This window comes from Acartia tonsa, chromosome 8 (assembly GCF_053477335.1).
Source record: "Acartia tonsa isolate MP-2025a chromosome 8, ASM5347733v1, whole genome shotgun sequence".
Lineage (NCBI taxonomy): Eukaryota > Metazoa > Arthropoda > Copepoda > Calanoida > Acartiidae > Acartia > Acartia tonsa.
In genome coordinates this window covers 30740392-30760551 of record NC_137267.1, presented here as the reverse complement: position 1 = coordinate 30760551, position 20160 = coordinate 30740392, and the positions used below count along the sequence as shown (strand labels likewise).

The 20160-nt window shown below is 31.9% G+C and overlaps 2 protein-coding genes across 2 annotated transcripts; both read left to right on the top strand.

Moving 5' to 3' along the window:
- The first annotated feature begins 280 nt into the window (after window positions 1-280).
- LOC145326482 (band 7 protein AGAP004871-like) lies at window positions 281-11924 on the top strand. The gene is made up of 12 exons (XM_080169850.1): window positions 281-387; window positions 933-1022; window positions 1648-1740; window positions 2089-2198; window positions 2663-2762; window positions 3165-3244; window positions 3492-3570; window positions 8534-8592; window positions 8965-9031; window positions 10090-10181; window positions 10567-10657; window positions 11075-11924. The coding sequence occupies exons 1-12, from the start codon at window positions 343-345 to the stop codon at window positions 11129-11131; spliced, it is 963 nt and encodes a 320-aa protein (XP_080025976.1). The 5' UTR covers window positions 281-342; the 3' UTR covers window positions 11132-11924.
- Window positions 11845-18372, top strand: LOC145326483 (band 7 protein AGAP004871-like). Its single transcript, XM_080169851.1, has 12 exons — window positions 11845-11924; window positions 12696-12777; window positions 12927-13019; window positions 13402-13511; window positions 14993-15092; window positions 15471-15550; window positions 15835-15913; window positions 16243-16301; window positions 17030-17096; window positions 17235-17326; window positions 17533-17626; window positions 18091-18372. The coding sequence occupies exons 2-12, from the start codon at window positions 12700-12702 to the stop codon at window positions 18136-18138; spliced, it is 900 nt and encodes a 299-aa protein (XP_080025977.1). The 5' UTR covers window positions 11845-11924; window positions 12696-12699; the 3' UTR covers window positions 18139-18372.
- Window positions 18373-20160: the final 1788 nt, after the last annotated feature.

Sequence of the window (20160 nt, the reverse complement as noted above, 5' to 3'; positions counted from 1 at the left end):
TCTATTTTTAAGAATAACCTTTAAATATTGCAACCTTTGTTTATTTCTAAAAAAGTTTTTTTTCTATTTTGTTATCAAATTGTTTTTATTAGTTTTAGGTATACTTCCTGAAGAGGTTACAAGATCTTAAGCTTCAGACAGACAGACGAACAGACTTACAGTCATCGTTCTACTTTTTATTATACAAAAAATATTTTCACCTTACATGTTACATTTCTTACATACAAACAAAAGATGTAATTTGACTAATGTTTTAATCAATTCGATTTTATGCTTTAAAAAAAATTATATGATTATTTCAGAGAATTTGAATCTTATTGAAACTGTGTTATTTTGTTGTTGATGTATCCAGACAGCTTAGATCACAACTCATTACCTCATCACAAAGTAAGTTTTTAGATGCGTAGCACTTCTACAATATAATTAGATTTAAAAATAAATCTTTACAAAAGAACACAGTAATAGTGTCTGACTGATTATGACATAACAAAAAAAATTAGCCAATGAGAGGCCGTTATTGACCAATAGTAAAATTTATAGTGGCCTCTCATTGGCTAATTTTTTTTGTTACGTCATAATCAGTCAGACACTATTACTGTGTTCTTTACAAAACATCTTTTAGCATGCGACAGTAGCGTAACATGTAGCGATTAACGGAGAGGTGTTGTTTTTGGGTCTCGGCTTAAACCCCGTCATAATGAAAGATAATGGCCCTTAGGGTTTGGGCAACCTACATGGCTTAGACAAGGAAAAAAGTAAACCATCTACCCCTATTCATTAACATGTCAATCTATCTATCAATCAATGATAATCTATTTATCTATGCAGATAGTGTGTGTAGAAGCTAACCTTTGTAGAATTTAAGAGTAGCTACTTGGTAACATGTCTATCTATCTATCTATCCATCAATGATACTCTATCTATCTATGCAGATGAATAGTCAAGTGTCTGTAGAAGCTAACCGTAAAGGTGGACAGACAGAGTTTAAGAAAAGCTATGGTAATGCTGATGACGATGAGGAGGTAAATACTTGGCCTTGGCAGCTGCTGCCAGCTGTTTATTGCAGCTGTAAATACACATGCCTTTTTTAATACATTTTATTTTAAGAAATTGTCTATTATTTTGCAGAGGGGGGGGGGGGAAGGATCTCATACGGGATTTTTATTACCTTGGGCCTTTCTGTTTATTGGTGATGGCATTAACCCCATAAAAGCTTGTTTTCTATCTCATTTTATTTATTTAAGATAAAGAGGGCTATAACTTTAACGTTTTAAGCATGGTTATCATACACAACTGAGAGCGGAAATTTTTAATATCTCCTTTCTGGTGGGCACAGACTTCCAGCAAATCGTCCGGGGTCACCCCGGCAAATAGCAAAAATTTGGTTGACTTAAAAAAAGTATTTATAAACTAAAAATCTAAAATATCCTTTAACAGTATTACAGAATATAAAATATATGCTGCTTATTTTAAAATGAAGTAAAGCCTGTCTACAAATGCTTTGCTTCTTGTCCGTTACAAAATAATCTACAGAATGAATAGATGTAAATAAATGGTTTTGGCTTGGTGATTTACCCATGATTATAGAAATACATTGCTTTTTAAAACAGTTCTTAATTTAAATTACCTAACTGTTAACATCTTTAGGAGCCAAACTGCTGTGTAGTGGCGCTTATATACATTGTATCTATCATTCTGATTATCCTTACATTCCCTCTCACTATTTGGGGATGCTTCAAGGTAACCTTTCTGTTAATACAGCTAATCTTTGGTTTGGTACCTTCATTAGAAAATAAAAATTAGGTGCATGCACGCTAAGTGCTTAAAAACCCTGTGGTGCCAACAATATAACCATTTGTATTTAATAGATGTAGGGGTTTCTGTTCTCGACCAGGCAGTTTAAAGAAACTTTATTTATTTATTTCAACTGTTCCCTTTAAATATTTTGGTGGCTTTGACTATTAAAGTTTTTACATCCATATACGAAAAGACACAGTCGAAAGAGAGCTTTCTTTAGTTTAGATGAATTAAGGACAAATATTTCATGAAAATTGATCTTTATTCAAATTTTGACAGTTTTGCTAATAGGTTGTACAAGAGTATGAGAGAGCAGTAATCTTCAGACTTGGAAGGCTCAGGTCTGGAAGGGCAAAAGGACCTGGAATGTTCTTCATCATTCCTTGCATGGATACCTACAGGTATTTGTCTATCCGTTCATATGTTTGTCTATCCAAATGTCCATCCATCTGTCTTATATCTATCCACTTGGAATACTCAGGTCTGGAAGGGCAAAAGGGCCTGAATGTTCTTCATCATTCATTGTATGGATACCTACAGGTATTACTCTATCTATCCATATGTCTATCCATCCAAAGCTCTATCTATCCATAAATTATCTATAAATATGTATATCTATCTAATTGTAAATATATCCATTTGTCTATCTATCCATATGTCTATTAATCTGTTTATCTATCTAGCCATCTACTTGGAAGACAAAAATTTGTAGATATAATATCTAATCTATCTACTCTCCACCCCCCCCCCCCCCCCCTCCTCAATCGATTAAGAACTTGCTGAGGGCCCGATCTTTATGGGTTAATCTAACCTATGCATTAAGAAATCCCTGTTTTTTTTAAACTCTAACCAAACAATTGTTTAGGTGTGTTGACCTACGAACAATTGCATTTGATGTCCCGCCTCAAGAAATTCTCACAAAAGACAGTGTAACAGTTGCTGTAGATGCTGTTGTCTTTTTCCAGGTATCTATCTATCTTTTTTTTGTCCATTTTTGAAATTATTTGTAGAAAATGTAGTTACCTTACTACCTATATTTCCATGTTATTGATAATGATGTGTTTACCCCCTCAAACTTAGAAACAACTTATTTAACCACCCTCAAAATTTTAAAATACACAAGATTACCCCTGCAAAGCTTTGGAAACCCTTATTTTATCCCCCTCAAAAGAATCTTTGACGTCCTTAGATAGAGATATCTAGCTAACTTATTTTCTATTTTTGTATGCTGTTAATACATCTCTATTCTCTATCTAACGTTTTATATTTTGATGTCATTCTTTGAGTTGTCTGATTATCTATCTATCCAATTCCTTTTATCTTATGATTATCATTTTCTATATTTCTATCTCTTGAAATCTAATTAGGTATCTAACCCACTGGCAGCTATCTGTAACAATGACGACTATAAGAAATCAACCCAGCTTCTTGCCTCTACAACCCTAAGGTAATTTTTTATGACTATTGTTGATAAAAAAATCTTATTAGTTTATCCGCCATTATAACTATTTCAGTGTCTTCTTTTGTCATATACTATTTATTTAGTGTATTTCATGTGTTCGACAAGGCACTTTAAGGGAAATTGACATTATTATTTATTAAAATGACAAAACAACCAACATTGTATGTAGAGTAACCATCTAAAAAGAAATTAAGTCGGATAATTAACGAAAACAAAGATTATTCTTTTTTAGAAACGTGCTTGGAACTAAAAATCTGTCGGATATTCTGATTGAGAGAGAACACATGGCTGAAAGTATGCATCACACTTTGGTAAGTCAACTATCTATCTATGTTCTAGGGGCTATGTCTCTAGAGGCCTCCCACTTTCAACTTTAGTTTAAAAAGAAAAAGTATAATGAAATTTGGGGCGAGTTTTTTTCCCCAGGACCTATGCGAAGCTACATTGCAATGGAGAATCATATCCGTTCCGCGGTTATCAAGATCCCTCAATATAGACACACAGACACAGATCATGTTATTTTTATATAAGGATATGTATAGATATTTTCTACCTTAAAGGAATTTAATTTTTTTATGATATTTATGAAATACTTATAACTTGGCACTTTTAATTCTTCCAATTTGACAAACTCTAATGATTTCTTTTTTAAAAATTTATAAAGAATTTAGAATGTAAAACAGTGGCATTCCTTTTCGATGACATCTAAGTAGCTTTAAGAACGATTATATAGGAGTGGGAATACCCATTACCTCTTGAGGCTTCGCCCCTAAAATATAGTGGCAAAGCCACCATAAGCCAACAAAATCTTTGTACTTTTAAACCCACCATAAAAAATCCTTATACTAAAGTAACAGGATGTTTGTCTGTTTGTCTGTTTGTTTGTCTGTTTGTGTGTACCGAAGGATCTCGCTAACCGCTGAACATATCGGGTTCTCCTTAACAGGGTAGCTTCTCATAGGTCCCAGGAAGGTTTATAACTATTTTCTTGGGGGTTGGGACACCCCAATCCCCCCCCCAAAAAATGAAAATTCCCCTTCCCCCCCAAAAAATTTTTTTTAAAATTTTTTAACTAAAATTTAAAATGAGGGGGGGGGGACACCCCTCCCCCCAAAAAAAGTTTTTTCGCCCCCCAAATTTTTATTTTTACTCTTTCTTTTAAAAATTAAATTAAGAAATTGGGTTATTAAATTCGACTCTCTCCTCCTCAAGTGCCCCTAGAGGCCTCTAGGGGCGTAGTCGCTAGTAGTAACATAAAGCAACAGGATAACAATATTCTAATGTCCTTAATTTAACAAATTTTCTGCAATAATTGATAAAAATGACTAAAATTGTTTGGAAATAATTATAATTGTGTTAATAATTCTTATACTTTGACATAATTTACTTTAGAATTGGGTGAAAAATCAATAAATTCCATTAGGCTTAATATTTATGTGTGTTATTACTTCTACAAATTGCTTCGTATTCGACCAAATTACAAATAACTTTTCTAGGCTATCCTAGCAGTTAGGATTTCTAGGTATAAACACTAATTCATAGTCTAGCATAAAATATTTTATAGGATTTGGCCCTTTATTGAATGGTTTTTAAGATGACAGAAGTTGGAGTTATTATATATCTTGGAATTCTTAAAACTTGTTCTCCCCCCTCTCTTTTTCCTTCCCCCTTTCTTAGCGTCATTCTTGTGGTCTATAGGTGTTTATACAAATGCGCCATTTTTTTAATAATCTTTGACATCTGTTTTGTTTTCCAGTGCTTTTAAGCTTTTTTTAGGTACAGGGAAGGTTTTTAACTATTTTGGGAGAGCGTATCTCACCCCTCCCAATTTAAACACCTAGAGGCTTCTAGTGGGCGTTGTCCCTAGTCTTTCTATAAAATAAAAGCTATGTTTTTCATTTTTTACACTTTACAGTAATGAAAATAAGCGGAATTTATATCCCACTACATGTATGGGCCTACTTTAATTTATAATGTGGTATTTAAAAAACTAATGTATTCTTGTGTGGCCCATACAATTGTTTTTGCTGTTATTCTTTTCAAAAATACGTTGCTGAATAAGATTGTTGTTTCTCAGCCCTTTATTTACCATTATCATTATGTACTTGATGATAGACAAAATTACCCATTCTTATGTAAATTACAGATATTGGTTGAAAAGCTTAAACACTTCTCGTTTGTACCAACCAATCAAGATTTAATAAAAAGAAACGAAAGTTTTCCAGCTAAAAAATAAAAGAAAATGTTAACCCTTTACAGTCGGGCCCCTTGCCGCACCTTAATCGGTCGGGGGGGGGGGGGGGGGGGGCGTTCAACGCCCCCCCTAATTATCTCAGTTCCTATTAGAGCTAGAGGGCTAAATTTTTTTGTGCAAGTCCCCTGTTTGATAATGAATTTCCGACCTTTTATAAGTCTAAGTCAATTTTCGCTTCCTTCACCCTTTTATTTAACAACCTTTGGTTTTAGGTCTTTTTTTATTTAAAAATTTCAAACGGCTGTAATTTTCTTATTTTTGAAGCTAGAAGAAAATTTTTTTCCCAGAAAATGTTTATTTTTATGTAAATTTTACATTAGAAATATCAAAATATAAATTTCAGCGGCCGCAGCTGTACTTGGCAGCTGCCAGCCGCCGCAGTCAGCGGTCGGCGGGAAAACGGCGGCGGATCTTCATGAAATTTTATTACGTTATGTAGACATGTAAGAAAAGCTTAAGTTTAAAATTTGAAGTCTTTAAGTCAAAAATTGCGGCCACAGGAGCCTTTTAAAGATTTCTGGAGACCTGGAGGATGAGGACCTGCAGGATCATACCTGGAACCTGAAAGTGACTTGAACACCTGTATTTCATATAAGGATGAACTACTAGAGGATTTTTTAGTATTTTGGTATGCTAAAATGCTTTGTTTTAGTCAAAAAAATATTTTTGCTCTTTACCTGGATGACCCTGCCAGGTTTGCTGGCATCCTGTGCCCGCCAGGATGGAGATATTCAAAAAATTCCAACTCTCAGTTGTGTGTCATACCCATACTTTAAAAGTCAAGCAGTTTGGGCTCTTTATCTTTCACACACAGAAAATGAGTTAGAAAAAACCGGATGGGGGGGCGTTCAACGCCCCCCCCCCGACCGTTAAGGGTTAATAAAACTTTGGGTAGCAGTGTAATTTAACCAATACCTATCAGCGTAAATTAATATCTGCTCAAGAAAAGACTAATAAACTTATATTCCACACTCTTGTATTGCACAAAGACTTGGTTTAAGCCCATTATAAGTTTAAGAAGTTTATGTATTAAAACCAAAAAAAATACATTGTCAACAGTGAATTATTATCTTAATTTTGATAGACAGCTCACTTAATAAATTAAATTTGTTAATGAATTCTTTTTTTTGATATTACAACTGAAGACAAATTCGCATATTTTTGAATACATAATATGTCTGACTTGCAAGGAGACTGACGGTCAGTTGACTGACGGATTAAAAGAACATATGATCATATCAAAGCTATAGAGTAACTAATAATGACAAGACAACATAATTGAAAAACTGAATTTTTAAAATCAATTTTGTATGAACACTTAATATGTATGCCCATTGAATTGGAGGTTTGAGTGAAATTATATTTGTTTACTGGGTGGTAGTTTACAGAGATTTAGGGATAAGACAATTGATAATAAATTATTCTACCCCCAAAAGTTGAATATATTTGAGTACAAGGAAGTGGGTTCCATGAATAAAGGGATCATAGGACAATGGGCAATAGAATAATCATCCCCCCAAGGTTGATTTAATGGTTAGGGGAATGGATAATAAATCAATCTTTCCCCCAAAGTTGATGATATAAATTACTGGATAGTGGGTATATACAGGACACTGAGATCATAGGACAATTGATTATAAATTAATCTCTCCCTCCCTATGATATTCGTTTTTTTTGGTGAGCAAACAAGTTTTAGGGGTAAGGGAAAAGACTGTTAATCTATTCTTAAAATGATTTTTATGGTTAAAATATACATTTTTTCAATTTGTTTAAAAATCTACCTAATCCTATATTCTTGAAAATGTGTTAAGCAAACAAAAACCATAAATTTGTATTTTATTTTTTTATTTTTTATTTTACAAATTTTGTAGCTTTTATATGGATTAGGTCATCGTTACAAAAATGTGACAAAAATAAGGCTAATAAAAAGTAGAAAATGATGTATTAAAGAACAGGGAAAGAGGGGACTATATAATCTGGAAATTATCCAGTACCCCTAGGTTTACATGCGCGTTCTTACATTCGTTGGGTGTCTATAATGAATATTCAATTGGTTATAAAAATAATTTTTGTCCAAACTTTGCAACTTTAATTTTAATTTCAGAACGGGTAATTTTGTTTATCACAATTGGGATATACAATTGTTTAAAGTTTAGAAAGTAAAATGTTTATGTCAAATAAGAACTTGGAAACTAAAAACCCAAATGGTCTCGTAAATTACAAACACGATATGGTCCTGTTTGGAGTAATATGCCTTAATGATAGACTGACAGACAACCACAAACATTCAACCAAAATTTGCTGAATCAAATAGACATACGGTCATAATCTAACATTAGAAAAACCTTGGCATAAAAACCACGTAAAATAAAAGTAAATAAACTACTTGAATATCATTGAAAAATTTAATTAAAAAGCCATTATTGATTAAAATAACAAAGGGCATTGTAAATTGGGTGGGACATAATTTATATTTAATCAAGACTAATTGAAAATGTATATAAAATTATATGGAAAATTTTATGTTAAACCACTTATTACGTTTTGTAATTTTCCATTAGTGACTAATTTTACAGGACTTCAACATTAATAGTAATAGTATTCTAGATAATCATTTCTTAAAGTATTAAATATGTATTATAAGTATTAAAGTATTTATGGTTAAAGCTTGCTTCCCCCCCCCCCCCTTCTTAAAATTAACGAAAGGTAAGGTTGAGGATTTTAATTATTGAACATTAAATTCTAATAGTTATTTATTGCATCATATTATAGACAGCTTTCCGCGGGTAATGAAAGAAATATTGCTACATTAATTCGAGTTTAGTTGGCCCCAAGAGGATGAAAGCCCAGGGCAAATAAACTTGTCTTAATCTAATATTTTTATTTTTATTACTCGTGGAAAGTTGTCTGTAATACAATACTTTACATAATTTTTCAGTACGGCTCAGAACCAGTTCTAATGCAGCTGGTATTAGTCGGTTTTAAAGCCTACTGGAAAACTATTACTGAATATTTTTTAGGAAGAGGCAACACAACCCTGGGGTGTTCATGTACAAAGAGTTGAGCTCAAGGACGTCAGGTATTAAATAACATTATACGTCTAATGGCTATGGCAGCTAAAAGCCAAAAAGTCAACCACAGCCGCCTAGGATCTTGAAAAGATTTTATGCCAACAGGAAATTATCGTTGAAAATAACGATTGCAAAACGTTTACAATTTTGTCTAATAGAATATCATATGTTATGATAAAAGTTGTTGCAAATAAATAATTGATTTAACGTCTACAACTAGTAACACCAACACCACAACCCCTCATTTTAATTTCAAATTACAACTTTAGCCTCTGCGGGTGTCTTCTAACAATGAAAACTACTTAAGTATCACAAATAATTTGTTGTAATGTGGATTCTTAATTAACGATTAAAGTCGAATAAAATTGCAATGTTTGTAGGTTACCCAAGAACATGCAGAGATCCATGGCTGCTGAGGCCGAAGCCACAAGGGATGCAAGAGCTAAGGTCTGTATATGATTTTTATGTCTGTCTATACATTCATCTAACTTTTCATCTTTCATCCATCAAGTAATTTATCGAACAGTCTCACATAATATTTAACTATCCATATATACATACAATTATCTATCAATCAATCTATGTATCTATCCATCTATCCATCTATTGATTTATCATTTTATCTAACAAAATATCATACCATATATATATCTAACTAGCCATTAATCAATCAATCTATCTTCTTTCTATTTTTACATAATAATCAATCTATTTATCTATCCATCTAAATGACCATCTATTCATCTACCCTCTTTTTATATGTAAACATGGACAATTCCAAATATCAGCTAGCCATCTATAGTGTGTTTTTTTTATGAGAACTTTTTTGAAAGCAATTTTACCCCACTTATTGTTATCAGAATTTAATGATTAATGACTTATTTTCTTCGTTTTTTAATGCAATTAATAGAACACCAAAAAAATATTTCAGTTTTCATTTAAAAAGTACAGTAAAATCTAAAATTCAAAACTTAGTGTCAACATATAAAAATGGTTTTAGCGCATTTTCTTATGCCTAAATCTTCTAAGAAAAAAATTAGATTTTCTGTAGTCGACTTTGGGGGGCCAGTAGTAGTACTCCCTCCCTGGTTGAGATATGACCTTTAAACATTGATATGTTCTAGTACATGTCCCTAATAGTATCTGTATACATTTTTAGCTCTATATCTAAACTTTGCTTAAAATTGCTTTCAAAAAAAGTTCTCATAAAAAAAACACACTGCATTTTTATTCTAGTATCTAACTACCTATTTTACCATTTCTTAGCTTTCTTATAATGAAAAAGATTTATTTAGTTATATCTTCAATATTAATTATTCCGTTACAATGTAACAATAACATATCAATCATAGCATTTATATTTTATCACCACTTATTTCTTATGTAAATATTATCAACTTTGTTATTATACTGTAATTAATAATGAACAATTTTATTATGTGTTTGTGACCTACCTTATCTGTACCAATCTATATAAATGTAAATGTATGTCCAACTGCTTAAAGGTGATTGCGAGTGACGGAGAGTACAAGAGCAGCAAAGCTCTGAAGGAAGCAGCTGACGTCATTGCTACTAGTCCAGCGGCTCTTCAACTAAGGTAAAAATAAGCGGCTGCCAAATAAAGTCCCTTTAATTTTTCGGTATATAATTAAGTTTACCAAAAATATTAATTTTAATAGCTATAACTATAGCTTGATCGTATTTTCACTGATCGCTAGAAAATATATATTTTCTTTTCTATTACAAAGTACATTAATCTCTTAAGATCACCTAGGGCCTACAACCTTGCATAACCCTCACCTAACACACATCTATACAATCAAGTGAACGTAGCAAGAACATTTTTAACGATAAAAATAACATACAATGAACCAGCTTTGATTATTTTTAAATAGCGTTCTTTTTGAAAAGCTGTTTTACAGTTTACATACTAGTTTGAAAACAATATATCCTAATAAATAAGCAAAATGAAAATATTTTAGATATCTACAAACCCTGCAAGGAATCTCGGCTGAGAAAAACTCGACAATTATTTTCCCACTGCCCATGGAAATATTTGGAGGTTTTATGCAGGTAAAGCTTTTTAACCCCATAACTTTTCCGTCAGTAGTATGCTAACGTGCAAAACAAAACATTATGGCTTAATGAAGATTCCAGAAATGACGAATAGTTGTAAGAAAATTATATGTTGCTCAGATGAACAATTTCTCTATATATAATATTATATCGTTGAAAATCTTATGCAACATTAATCCTATCAATTTTTAGACCGAAAAATGCTGACTAAGATATATATATATATGTCTGTCAATTTTGTCTTTATTCAACAAAATATAAGCTAGTATTTTTTTTTATTTCTTTGATTTATACATAAATAACTTAAAATCTTATTTAGCAATGTCATTTAGCTTCTAAGAGATTTAATATCTTTTACTAAAAAAATAAATGAAACTTTCTTTTGATATTGATTTTCAACAAAATTGTATTTAGAATGGCGGACTGAGGCAAAGAAAGAAGGTTGTTGAAGTAGAAGAAGATATGTATTAGAAATTCTAAAGAAAGTATACAGTTTACAAGATGCAATAAGCCTTCATGGAAAATTTTCTTATATCTTAATATCAATATTCTATTTTCACTATGAATTTATAGATAAATGGACAATAAGTAAAGAATCTTTAAAAATTTGGAAATTGGTCTTCTTTTTAAAATAGCAAATGAGTAATGAGAACTGACGGACAGACAGAAAAAACTGAGTTGAAGAGCAGCATCAAAATCATGAATCGTGTCTACTGTAATACTAACTATGGCTTGAAGTATAATCAAATCAATATTTTAAACCATTTATGTATTTTTATTAAATTATTTTTAATGCCTTTAAAATCCTTTGAAACTCTTTTAAAAACAAACAGATAAAATACAATATTTTTGAATTACTTTATTATTTTCAGCATATGCTGTAAAGTGATTGTTAAATAATTCCTGTGATACAACCTAGTAATATATTATACATTTTTGGTTCATTCTTTAGTTCTTGAGTCTTTCAATAGTACAACAATATTGTAATAAGTTTATGTTTAAGCTTTTGTTGAGGAACAGTCTAATTAATAATCAATTCTATCATTTAAATTAATGTATTTTAATCAAAGTTTTAAACAAAATTTTTGTATGTTCTCTAAACTTTTGTCTTTTAAAATATTGTGTAAATGTACATATTTTAATTAATATTTAATCCTCATATTGTATATTTTCTTCTCTTTTTTAGAGCAAACTAAAATGGTTGTGTTTTGACAACTGAACATTTGCTCTGTTTATCTGTAAGAAGTTTATAATCAAAACCAAGGTTTTATTTTATATCATCCTATCTATAATACAAAGTAGAACGATGTCTGTCTGTTTGTCTTTTTGTATGTCTGTGTGTCTGTTTGTCTGTTTGTTTTTAGCGAAGGATCTCGCAAACCGCTGAACTGATCGGGTTCTCCTTTACAGGGTAGCTTCTCATAATCCCGGAAAGGTTTATAACTATTTTCTTGGGGGGTGAAACACCCCCAACCCCCCAAAAAAATTAAAAATAACCCCCCCCCAAAAAAAAAAAAATCTTTTTAAAACTAAAATCAAAATAGTGGGGTCGACTACCCACCCCATAAAAAAATGTCCCCCCCCCAAAGAAATTTTTTTTTAGATTTATTTTTTAAATCTAAATTACGAAAAATTGGTTTGATCAAACCGCTTAGGGCAAAGCCCCTAGAGGCTAGGGGCGAAGCCGCTAGTTATATTATAAAATGGTAAGCTTTTTTGTTGTTGCGAATGATCTCGCCAACCTCTGAACCGATATGGTTCTTATTTACAGTAAAGCATCTTACAGGTCCAGGAAAGGTTTTTAACTATTTTTGGGGATTGTAGCTGCACTCTCCCCAAAAATGCCCCCCCCTCAAGGCCCCTAGGCGTAGCTGCTAGTAAAAATAAAAAAACTAATCATAACTTATTTTCACAATTAACCACTGGATCCACTCAAAGATCCCTCTGTTATTCATTTTCAAATCTAATAATCAAGAAAGAAAAAGAATAACTCTCATAATTTATTTTTATCAATTATTTATTTGTTTTTGTTTAGTAAAATGACCAAGAGAAATTCAGTAGAATCAAGTGCACAGCTGGAATTCAAGAAAAACTATGGCACAGCTTATGATGATGAGGTTTGAGCCAACTATTTTTTTCTAATTTCTAACTTTAAAAATCTACAAATGTAATCTTTTGAACTCTGGTAGATCCAAATATTATTACATTTGAATACCTATGATAATAAAAAATTTTTAATTAATACAATGATTTTTTCACTTTTCAGGAAGATTCGTCATGCTGTGCTGGAATTGTGACAGTTTTGTCCTACATCATTATTTTCCTCACTCTACCCATCTCTATCTGGGGTTGTGTAAAGGTGAAAACTATATCATTCTAACATAATTAAAATGTTCTATGTTTGATAAAATTTAAAAAAAAAGGAACTTTCGTTTTTAATTTCTGTTTAAGAAATATCTATAGAAATATTATTAAAGTTAAGGAAGACTTTTTTCTTTCTTTAATTGCCCTCCTTGAAATACTTTTATATATATATGAACAAAAAATATCAGAAAGACTATGGAACTCTAATACATCTAATGTTTAACTTTTGAATCTATTTCATTTACCTTATCATTTGAGCAAACTTGAATAATTAATTAATAAGATTTAAAAAAACAAACATTTTAATCTTGAAATTGGAGCCTAGCCATTTATAAGATCTTACTTCTATCACTTTAAGTTCCCATTAATTTTTTTAGGTTGTACAAGAATATGAGAGGGCAGTGATCTTCAGACTTGGAAGGCTCAGGTCTGGAAGAGCAAAGGGTCCTGGAATGTTCTTTATCATTCCTTGCATTGACACATACAGGTGTGTAACAACCCCTTAATATTTTCTAAACTATATAAGTTATTCAGTTTCTCAGTAAACAAATTAGAATTTGTTTTAAAACTAATTTATAACATTGTAATGGCAAAATTAAGATGAGAGAAGTCCTTATAATAAAGTAACATGATGTGTGCTTGTCTGTACCCAAGGTTCTCGCTAATTGCAGAACCGATCGGGCTCTCCTTAACATGGTAGCTTCTCTTAGGTCCCGGGAAGGTTTATAACTTTTTTGGGGGGAGGGTACAACCACCCTCCCAAGAGAAATCTAAAAAATATTAAGATTTTAAAAAACCGCAATGCGGACAAATTTGCAATTAGCTAAAAACATAACTAACACCATCTATCAGGGAAAATAATATTTTTGGTGAATAGCTGATCCTAAAATAGATTGAAAAGAAACACTTTTACGTTTCCCTAGAGGTCTCTATCGGCGTAGCCGCTAGTATTAGCTTAAAGTATAGCATTGACCTTAACCCTTAACGGTCATTTTCTGTGTGTGAAAGATAAAAAGCCCAAACTGCTTGACTTTTTAAGTATGGGTATGAGACATAACAGAGAGTTGAATTTTTTGAATATCTCCATCCTGGCGGGCACAGGATGTCAGCAAACCTGGCAGGGTCATCCAGGTAAAGAGCAAAAATATTTTTTTGACTAAAACAAAGCATTTTATCTTACCAAAATACTAAAATATCCTCTAGTAGTACATCCTCATATTAAATACAGGTATTCAAGTCAATTTTAGGTTACAGGTATGATCCTGCAGGTCCTGATCCTCCAGGTCTCCAGAAATCTTTAAAAGGCTCCTGTGGCCGCAATTTTTTACTTAGAGACTTCAAATTTTAAACTTAAGCTTTTCTTACATGTCTAACTAACGTATTACAATTTCATAAAGATCCGCCGCCGTTTTCCCGCCGTTTTCCCGGCTGGCAGCTGCCAAGTACAGCTGCGGCCGCTGAAATTTATATTTTGATATTTGAAATATAAAATTTACATAAAGATAAACATTTTCTGGAAAAAAAAATTTATTTTAGCTTCAAAAATAAAAAAAATTACAGCCGTTTGAAAGGACCTACAAACAAAGGTTGTTAAATAAAAGGGTGAAGAAAGCTAAAATTGACCTTGACTTACTTAAGGTCGGAAATTCATCATAACACAGGGGACTTGCACAAAAAATTTTAGCCCTCTAGCTCTAATAGGAACTGAGATAATAGGGGGGGGGGGGAGTTCAACGCGACTGATTGAGGTGCGGCTAGGGGCCCGACTGTAAGAGGTTAAATTTGCAAAGTTTACTTTTTTACAAAAAAAAAACAATTTTCTAATAATCATTAATGTTTCAAAGTATTTTTTCATTAACCAATGTAATCTATTCCTCTCTTAATTTGTAAATCCAAAAAATTGTTTTGTAAAAATTTTGTCAGTTTGTAATTTTCATCTATTTTTAAATTGATGTATTTCCCATGCAGATGTGTTGATCTGAGAACTGGAGCCTTTGATGTTCCTCCACAAGAAATATTGACCAAGGACAGTGTAACTGTCAATGTTGATGCAGTGGTGTATTATCAGGTAAATGATTAGCTACCTAGTTATCTGTCTATCATAGAAGATATGTAAAAAGCTACCTATGTGTGTCCAACTGGTTAAAAGGCTAGCTTTCAAGTAAAACTGACCAAGATCAGTAGCACAGTCAATGGTGATGTTATATCTTAGCTACTTATTTACATGTCTGTGATAGAGGAAATGTAAATACAAATGTAAAGTTATGTGTATATTGATCTTGCAAAAAGTATCTCAATAATTACATCTCAGTGCCTATCCACCTATCTTTCTATCTACCAAATTGGTATTGTGCTTTTTTTGTTTTGACATACCTTTTCTTTTTAACTATTCCGTATGTTTCATGATAAATATAACTCACTTTTAATTTGTTCTATATCTATCTAGGTTTCCAACCCTCTGGCGGCAATTTGTAACAATGATGATTACAACAGATCTACAAGACTATTGGCAGCTACAACTCTCAGGTTATTTGAACTCATTACATAATAAATGTTTTATAAGATCAATTATAAACTGCAGATAATCAAATCAGCTGTGATCCTTGTCACCCCCGACTTCAAGAAATACACGACTTTTATCCAAACAGGGCTCTTTTAACCCTCACTTGACCTAACCTTAGATAAACAGTACAAATAAGTTTTTACCTTCAAATTACAAATAAACATTATTCTCAAAAAAGCAATATCAGTACAGATAGTCATTTTATTGGATCTAAAATAATGTTGCTGATAAGTATTCACATTTTTAGGAATGTACTTGGTACAAGGAATCTGGCAGACATTTTATCTGACAGGGAGGCCATTGCTGAAAATATGCACAGAACTCTGGTAATATTAAAATCAAATTAATTATTGATGTTAAAAAATCAATTATCCATTTATGTATGTAATATATACATATATGTACTTTTAGATCCTTTTTAATATTAGTTTTTGCTTACTTGTCTTCATATAATCCTATTTCATAAATAATCTGATTTTTTTTCAAATTAAAATTAGCATTGATTTTGTAATATGGGATGCTACTTAACCTTTAAATGCATTTAATCTAACAAATAGTTTCAATCTTTATAGATAATAAAAAGCATGTTATTTTTTTAATCTGAATTAATGTGTATTTCTTCAAGAAGATTTTACATTTATCTATTTATGTTCAGGAAGAAGCAACTGATCCTTGGGGAGTACACGTTGATAGGGTAGAGATCAAAGATGTTAGGTAAGTTATTGCAACTGATCATTGAGGAGTACATGTTGATAGGGTAGAGATCAAATATGTTAGGTAAGTTACTTTAACTGATCCATGGGGAGTACATGTTGATAGGTTAGAGATCAAAGATGTTAGGTAAGTTATTGCAACTGATCCATGAGGAGTACATGTTGATAGGGTAGAGATCAAATATGTTAGGTAAGTTACTTTAACTGATCCATGGGGAGTACATGTTGATAGGGTAGAGATCAAAGATGTTAGGTAAGTTACTACAACTGATCATTGAGGATTACATGTTGACAGAATAGATATTAATGTTATGTAAGTTACTACAACTGATCATTGAAAATTACATGTTGAAAGAATAGATATTAATGTTATGTAAGTTACTACAACTGATCCTTGAGGAGTACATGTTGATAGAGTAGATATTAATGTTATGTAAGTTACTACAACTGATCCTTGAGGAGTACATGTTGATAGAGTAGATATCAAAGATGTTAGGTAAGTTACTGCAATAATTACCAAACAACCATTTTATGTAAATAATTGAATACAATACAAAATACTCATAATTTACTTTCAAGAATTTCCCTTCCATATCTTAAAACTTAAAGCATTACCTTCAAATTTACCAAATATAAGTAGATTGATTATCTAAGAGTGAAAAAATGTATTTATGAATAAAAATTCAAAATACAAAAAATCGCAACAATCATTGCTATTTCTATTTCTAGATTGCCAATGCAACTGCAAAGAGCAATGGCTGCGGAGGCTGAAGCAACTAGAGATGCCAGAGCTAAGGTATTTTTTTATCTACCATACCATCTTTCTGTCTATTCTTTCCTCTATCTGTAAGTTAGTATGAGAGTGTCAGTAGTGATTTCATATTAAAAATCAGGATATGCTTCAGTTATATTCAATTGATTCTTCTTTTCCAAGGTGATTGCAGCAGATGGAGAGTACAAGAGCAGCAAAGCATTGAAAGAAGCAGCTGACGTGATTGCAAGCAGCCCAGCTGCTCTTCAACTCAGGTAAGCTGTTTTAAAATTTAAATCAAATTTTAGCATCCTAATCAAATAGCTCAGGAACCTTCTTATCTGACCTTTCAGACGTTCAACAATTCAAGAAAACAGCTGCTTTACATATACGATCTATTGAAATTGAGTAATATTGGATAAAAAAAATTAAATTGCATTTAGAGGTATACTGTAGTTGATTGAATCTACCTTTTTTTCAGATATCTGCAAACCCTGCACACCATCTCAGCAGAGAAGAACTCAACAATTATTTTCCCTCTGCCTATGGAAATTGTTGGAGCATTCACTGGAGAGGTAAAACCAAAACAAGACTGACATCTTTAATATGTAGTGTATTTTGTGGTTTTCAAGAGCTTGGTATTCATCAATTCAATGAATGTAAATAAATTCATTTACTACCATCCTTCTATCCTTTTTTATTTGTAGCGTAGCCACTATATGTTACACTTTGTCTGTCCGTCCTCTAGCCAGAAAATTTGACTTTCTTGGCTGCCAGTTAAGATAGACAATTTTTTCTAAGATTCCCTATGCCAATGATTATCAGGTATGTAATTTACTTAATCCATCAGTATGTAAGTCATATATATGAATATTAAAATGTCTAAAATCATATGTTTATGAAAGGTTTCAAGATTTTTTTCCCTATAATTTATATTCTTGATTTAGGAACCCTATACATCTGCTCTTTTAGTCACTTTGCACATATCCCTGATTTTTGGATGATGATATCCTTGTTTTTCAATATGTGTATTTTACAGGATACTGGTTTGAGACAGAGGAAAGTTCACCAAGAAGAAGAGGAATAGGAAATGTAAAAATAAAACTTGTATAACATCATTCTCTTAAAATGGATACTTATACTACTCTAAAGAATTTTTACAAAAAAAAAAACAATAAAATACAAAGTTTTTTTGTTTTAAACAATTGAATTTTATTGACAAATATGTATTTAAATCTTATTATTTTATCTAATATTCTTATTATATATGTATATTTGTGTGATTTTGATGTATAACTATTAATTTATTGACAAATACATATCATATTGAGAAAAATGTTACTTATTTAGACATGTCATTTTTACACAGAAGCTACTCTATTATTGTTCATTTAATCCCACTTCAGCACAAAATGAACTAAAGAAGAGAAAAAGTATTTTTATAAGGTTTATTTTAGGTGAGGTTAATGAAAGGGTTGGCATGAAGATTTTCTCTAAAATGTGAGCTCCCAGCTAGGATTAAAACACGTTTTAAACATAATGTTGGGTATCAAGGACGTCTAAGGGGGAGGGGGGTAACGTGGTGGTTTCCCCCCCCCCAAGCAAATTTTACCCTCGGGGTAAAAATTTTGGGGGGAGGGTAAAAACAATTTGCGTCGAGTTTCGCGCGTCATTTTACCCGCCCCGAAAAAAAAATTACACCCCCTTTAAACAAATTTTACCCCCCCCCCCCCCCAAATAAAAAAGCTTGGACGCCCCTGGTGGGTGCCGTAGAAGTCCCATATAAACCATTTTTCGGTTTGGGGGACTATATCAAAATGTATATAATTATTTTGTCTTAATTACATCCTGTATGAATATTTTATATGGGTCAGATTGTAAATTGTACAAATATTGTAAATACATAGAATTTAGTCTAGTCTTACTAACATGGATTGGAATTCAATTTTTTTTAGTAGATTTGGAGGTCTAATAATAACATTTTGATTTTATTAACAATGTGGTTTCCTCGGAGGGGGAGAGGACATTGGGCTGTTTATTACACTTATATACTAATATAATTCAAAAGTTATAACCACCAATTTTAATCTACAGAAGGGGTAATTTTATGTATAATCATTGGGAATGTACATCAATTTATCGTCCATTGTCTTATCTTTTAAGATCCCTGAAAATTACTAAATGTCTGTTCATGGCCTGCAGTCTAGTATATTAGCACATACATATGAGAACAGAGGTATTTTAACCCTCCAAGAGAAAGGGTGGACTCTGAAGTATGTTACAGAGGTGAGAGAAAAGAAAAACCTCAAAAGTGTTCGTTTGATATTTTAATACATCTGAATTTATTCATAAATTTAATAAAGATAGTAAAGAAATCCTTGAATGAATCCGTGATTATAAAAGAAATATTTTCTCTTAATACAGCTTTTTTTAATGGACTCATTTGTTTGGTCATTTAGCATTACTTGTTAAATGACCCTGCAACTGTGGCGTAACATGTAACGCATATACTCCATGTCGAGAAATAAAGACTTCAAAATAGTTCCTACTGTTGCTATGTCAAAATAGTTCCTACTGTTGCTATGTCAGGTGGGTGACATGAACCGTTAGAGTATAGGGCATGCAGAACTCATCACTGTGCACACTCACAGTTAGGACTTTCAAACAAAGGTATTACAAGCAAAGGGTTGGTTGTCGGATGGGCGTTTGTCCATATAATCATGCACATTAATGGTGTAAGCAAAATTTGTTTCATAGATACACCAAAATAAGATCTAATGGTGTATCCTGTCCTCACTTTTTGTGTCAGTTTTATTGCATTATATAAAAGTGGTTACATGGCTAAAATATCATTATTACAACTATTTTGTAATGAATTTATAACAACATATTCAACCTTAAATTAACCGACAGGATGATTGTCTGTTTGGCTTCCAGACTGTTTCATCTTTTCCTGAAATGCGAAAACTCCGCCAGAGGGAGATGGTGTATTTGGAGGCTACGAGATTTCTCCCAATATTATGTTACAGAGATATTACACCACTTGACTAGAATAGATTCAGAAAAAAAGTAATGTGATTTTATAGGTTGAAGCAACTCTAGAATTTGC

Excerpts from the sequence above, each read along its gene's own strand:
- LOC145326483 (XM_080169851.1), top strand. The coding sequence starts at position 12,700 with ATGACCAAGAGAAATTCAGTAGAATCAAGTGCACAGCTGGAATTCAAG. Across the intron at positions 13,512-14,992 it reads CCTTGCATTGACACATACAG|ATGTGTTGATCTGAGAACTG; the intron begins GTGTGTAACAAC and ends TTTCCCATGCAG. Across the intron at positions 15,093-15,470 it reads ATGCAGTGGTGTATTATCAG|GTTTCCAACCCTCTGGCGGC; the intron begins GTAAATGATTAG and ends ATATCTATCTAG.
- LOC145326482 (XM_080169850.1), top strand. The coding sequence starts at position 343 with ATGTATCCAGACAGCTTAGATCACAACTCATTACCTCATCACAAA. Across the intron at positions 1,023-1,647 it reads ATGCTGATGACGATGAGGAG|GAGCCAAACTGCTGTGTAGT; the intron begins GTAAATACTTGG and ends TAACATCTTTAG. Across the intron at positions 10,182-10,566 it reads CCAGCGGCTCTTCAACTAAG|ATATCTACAAACCCTGCAAG; the intron begins GTAAAAATAAGC and ends AAAATATTTTAG.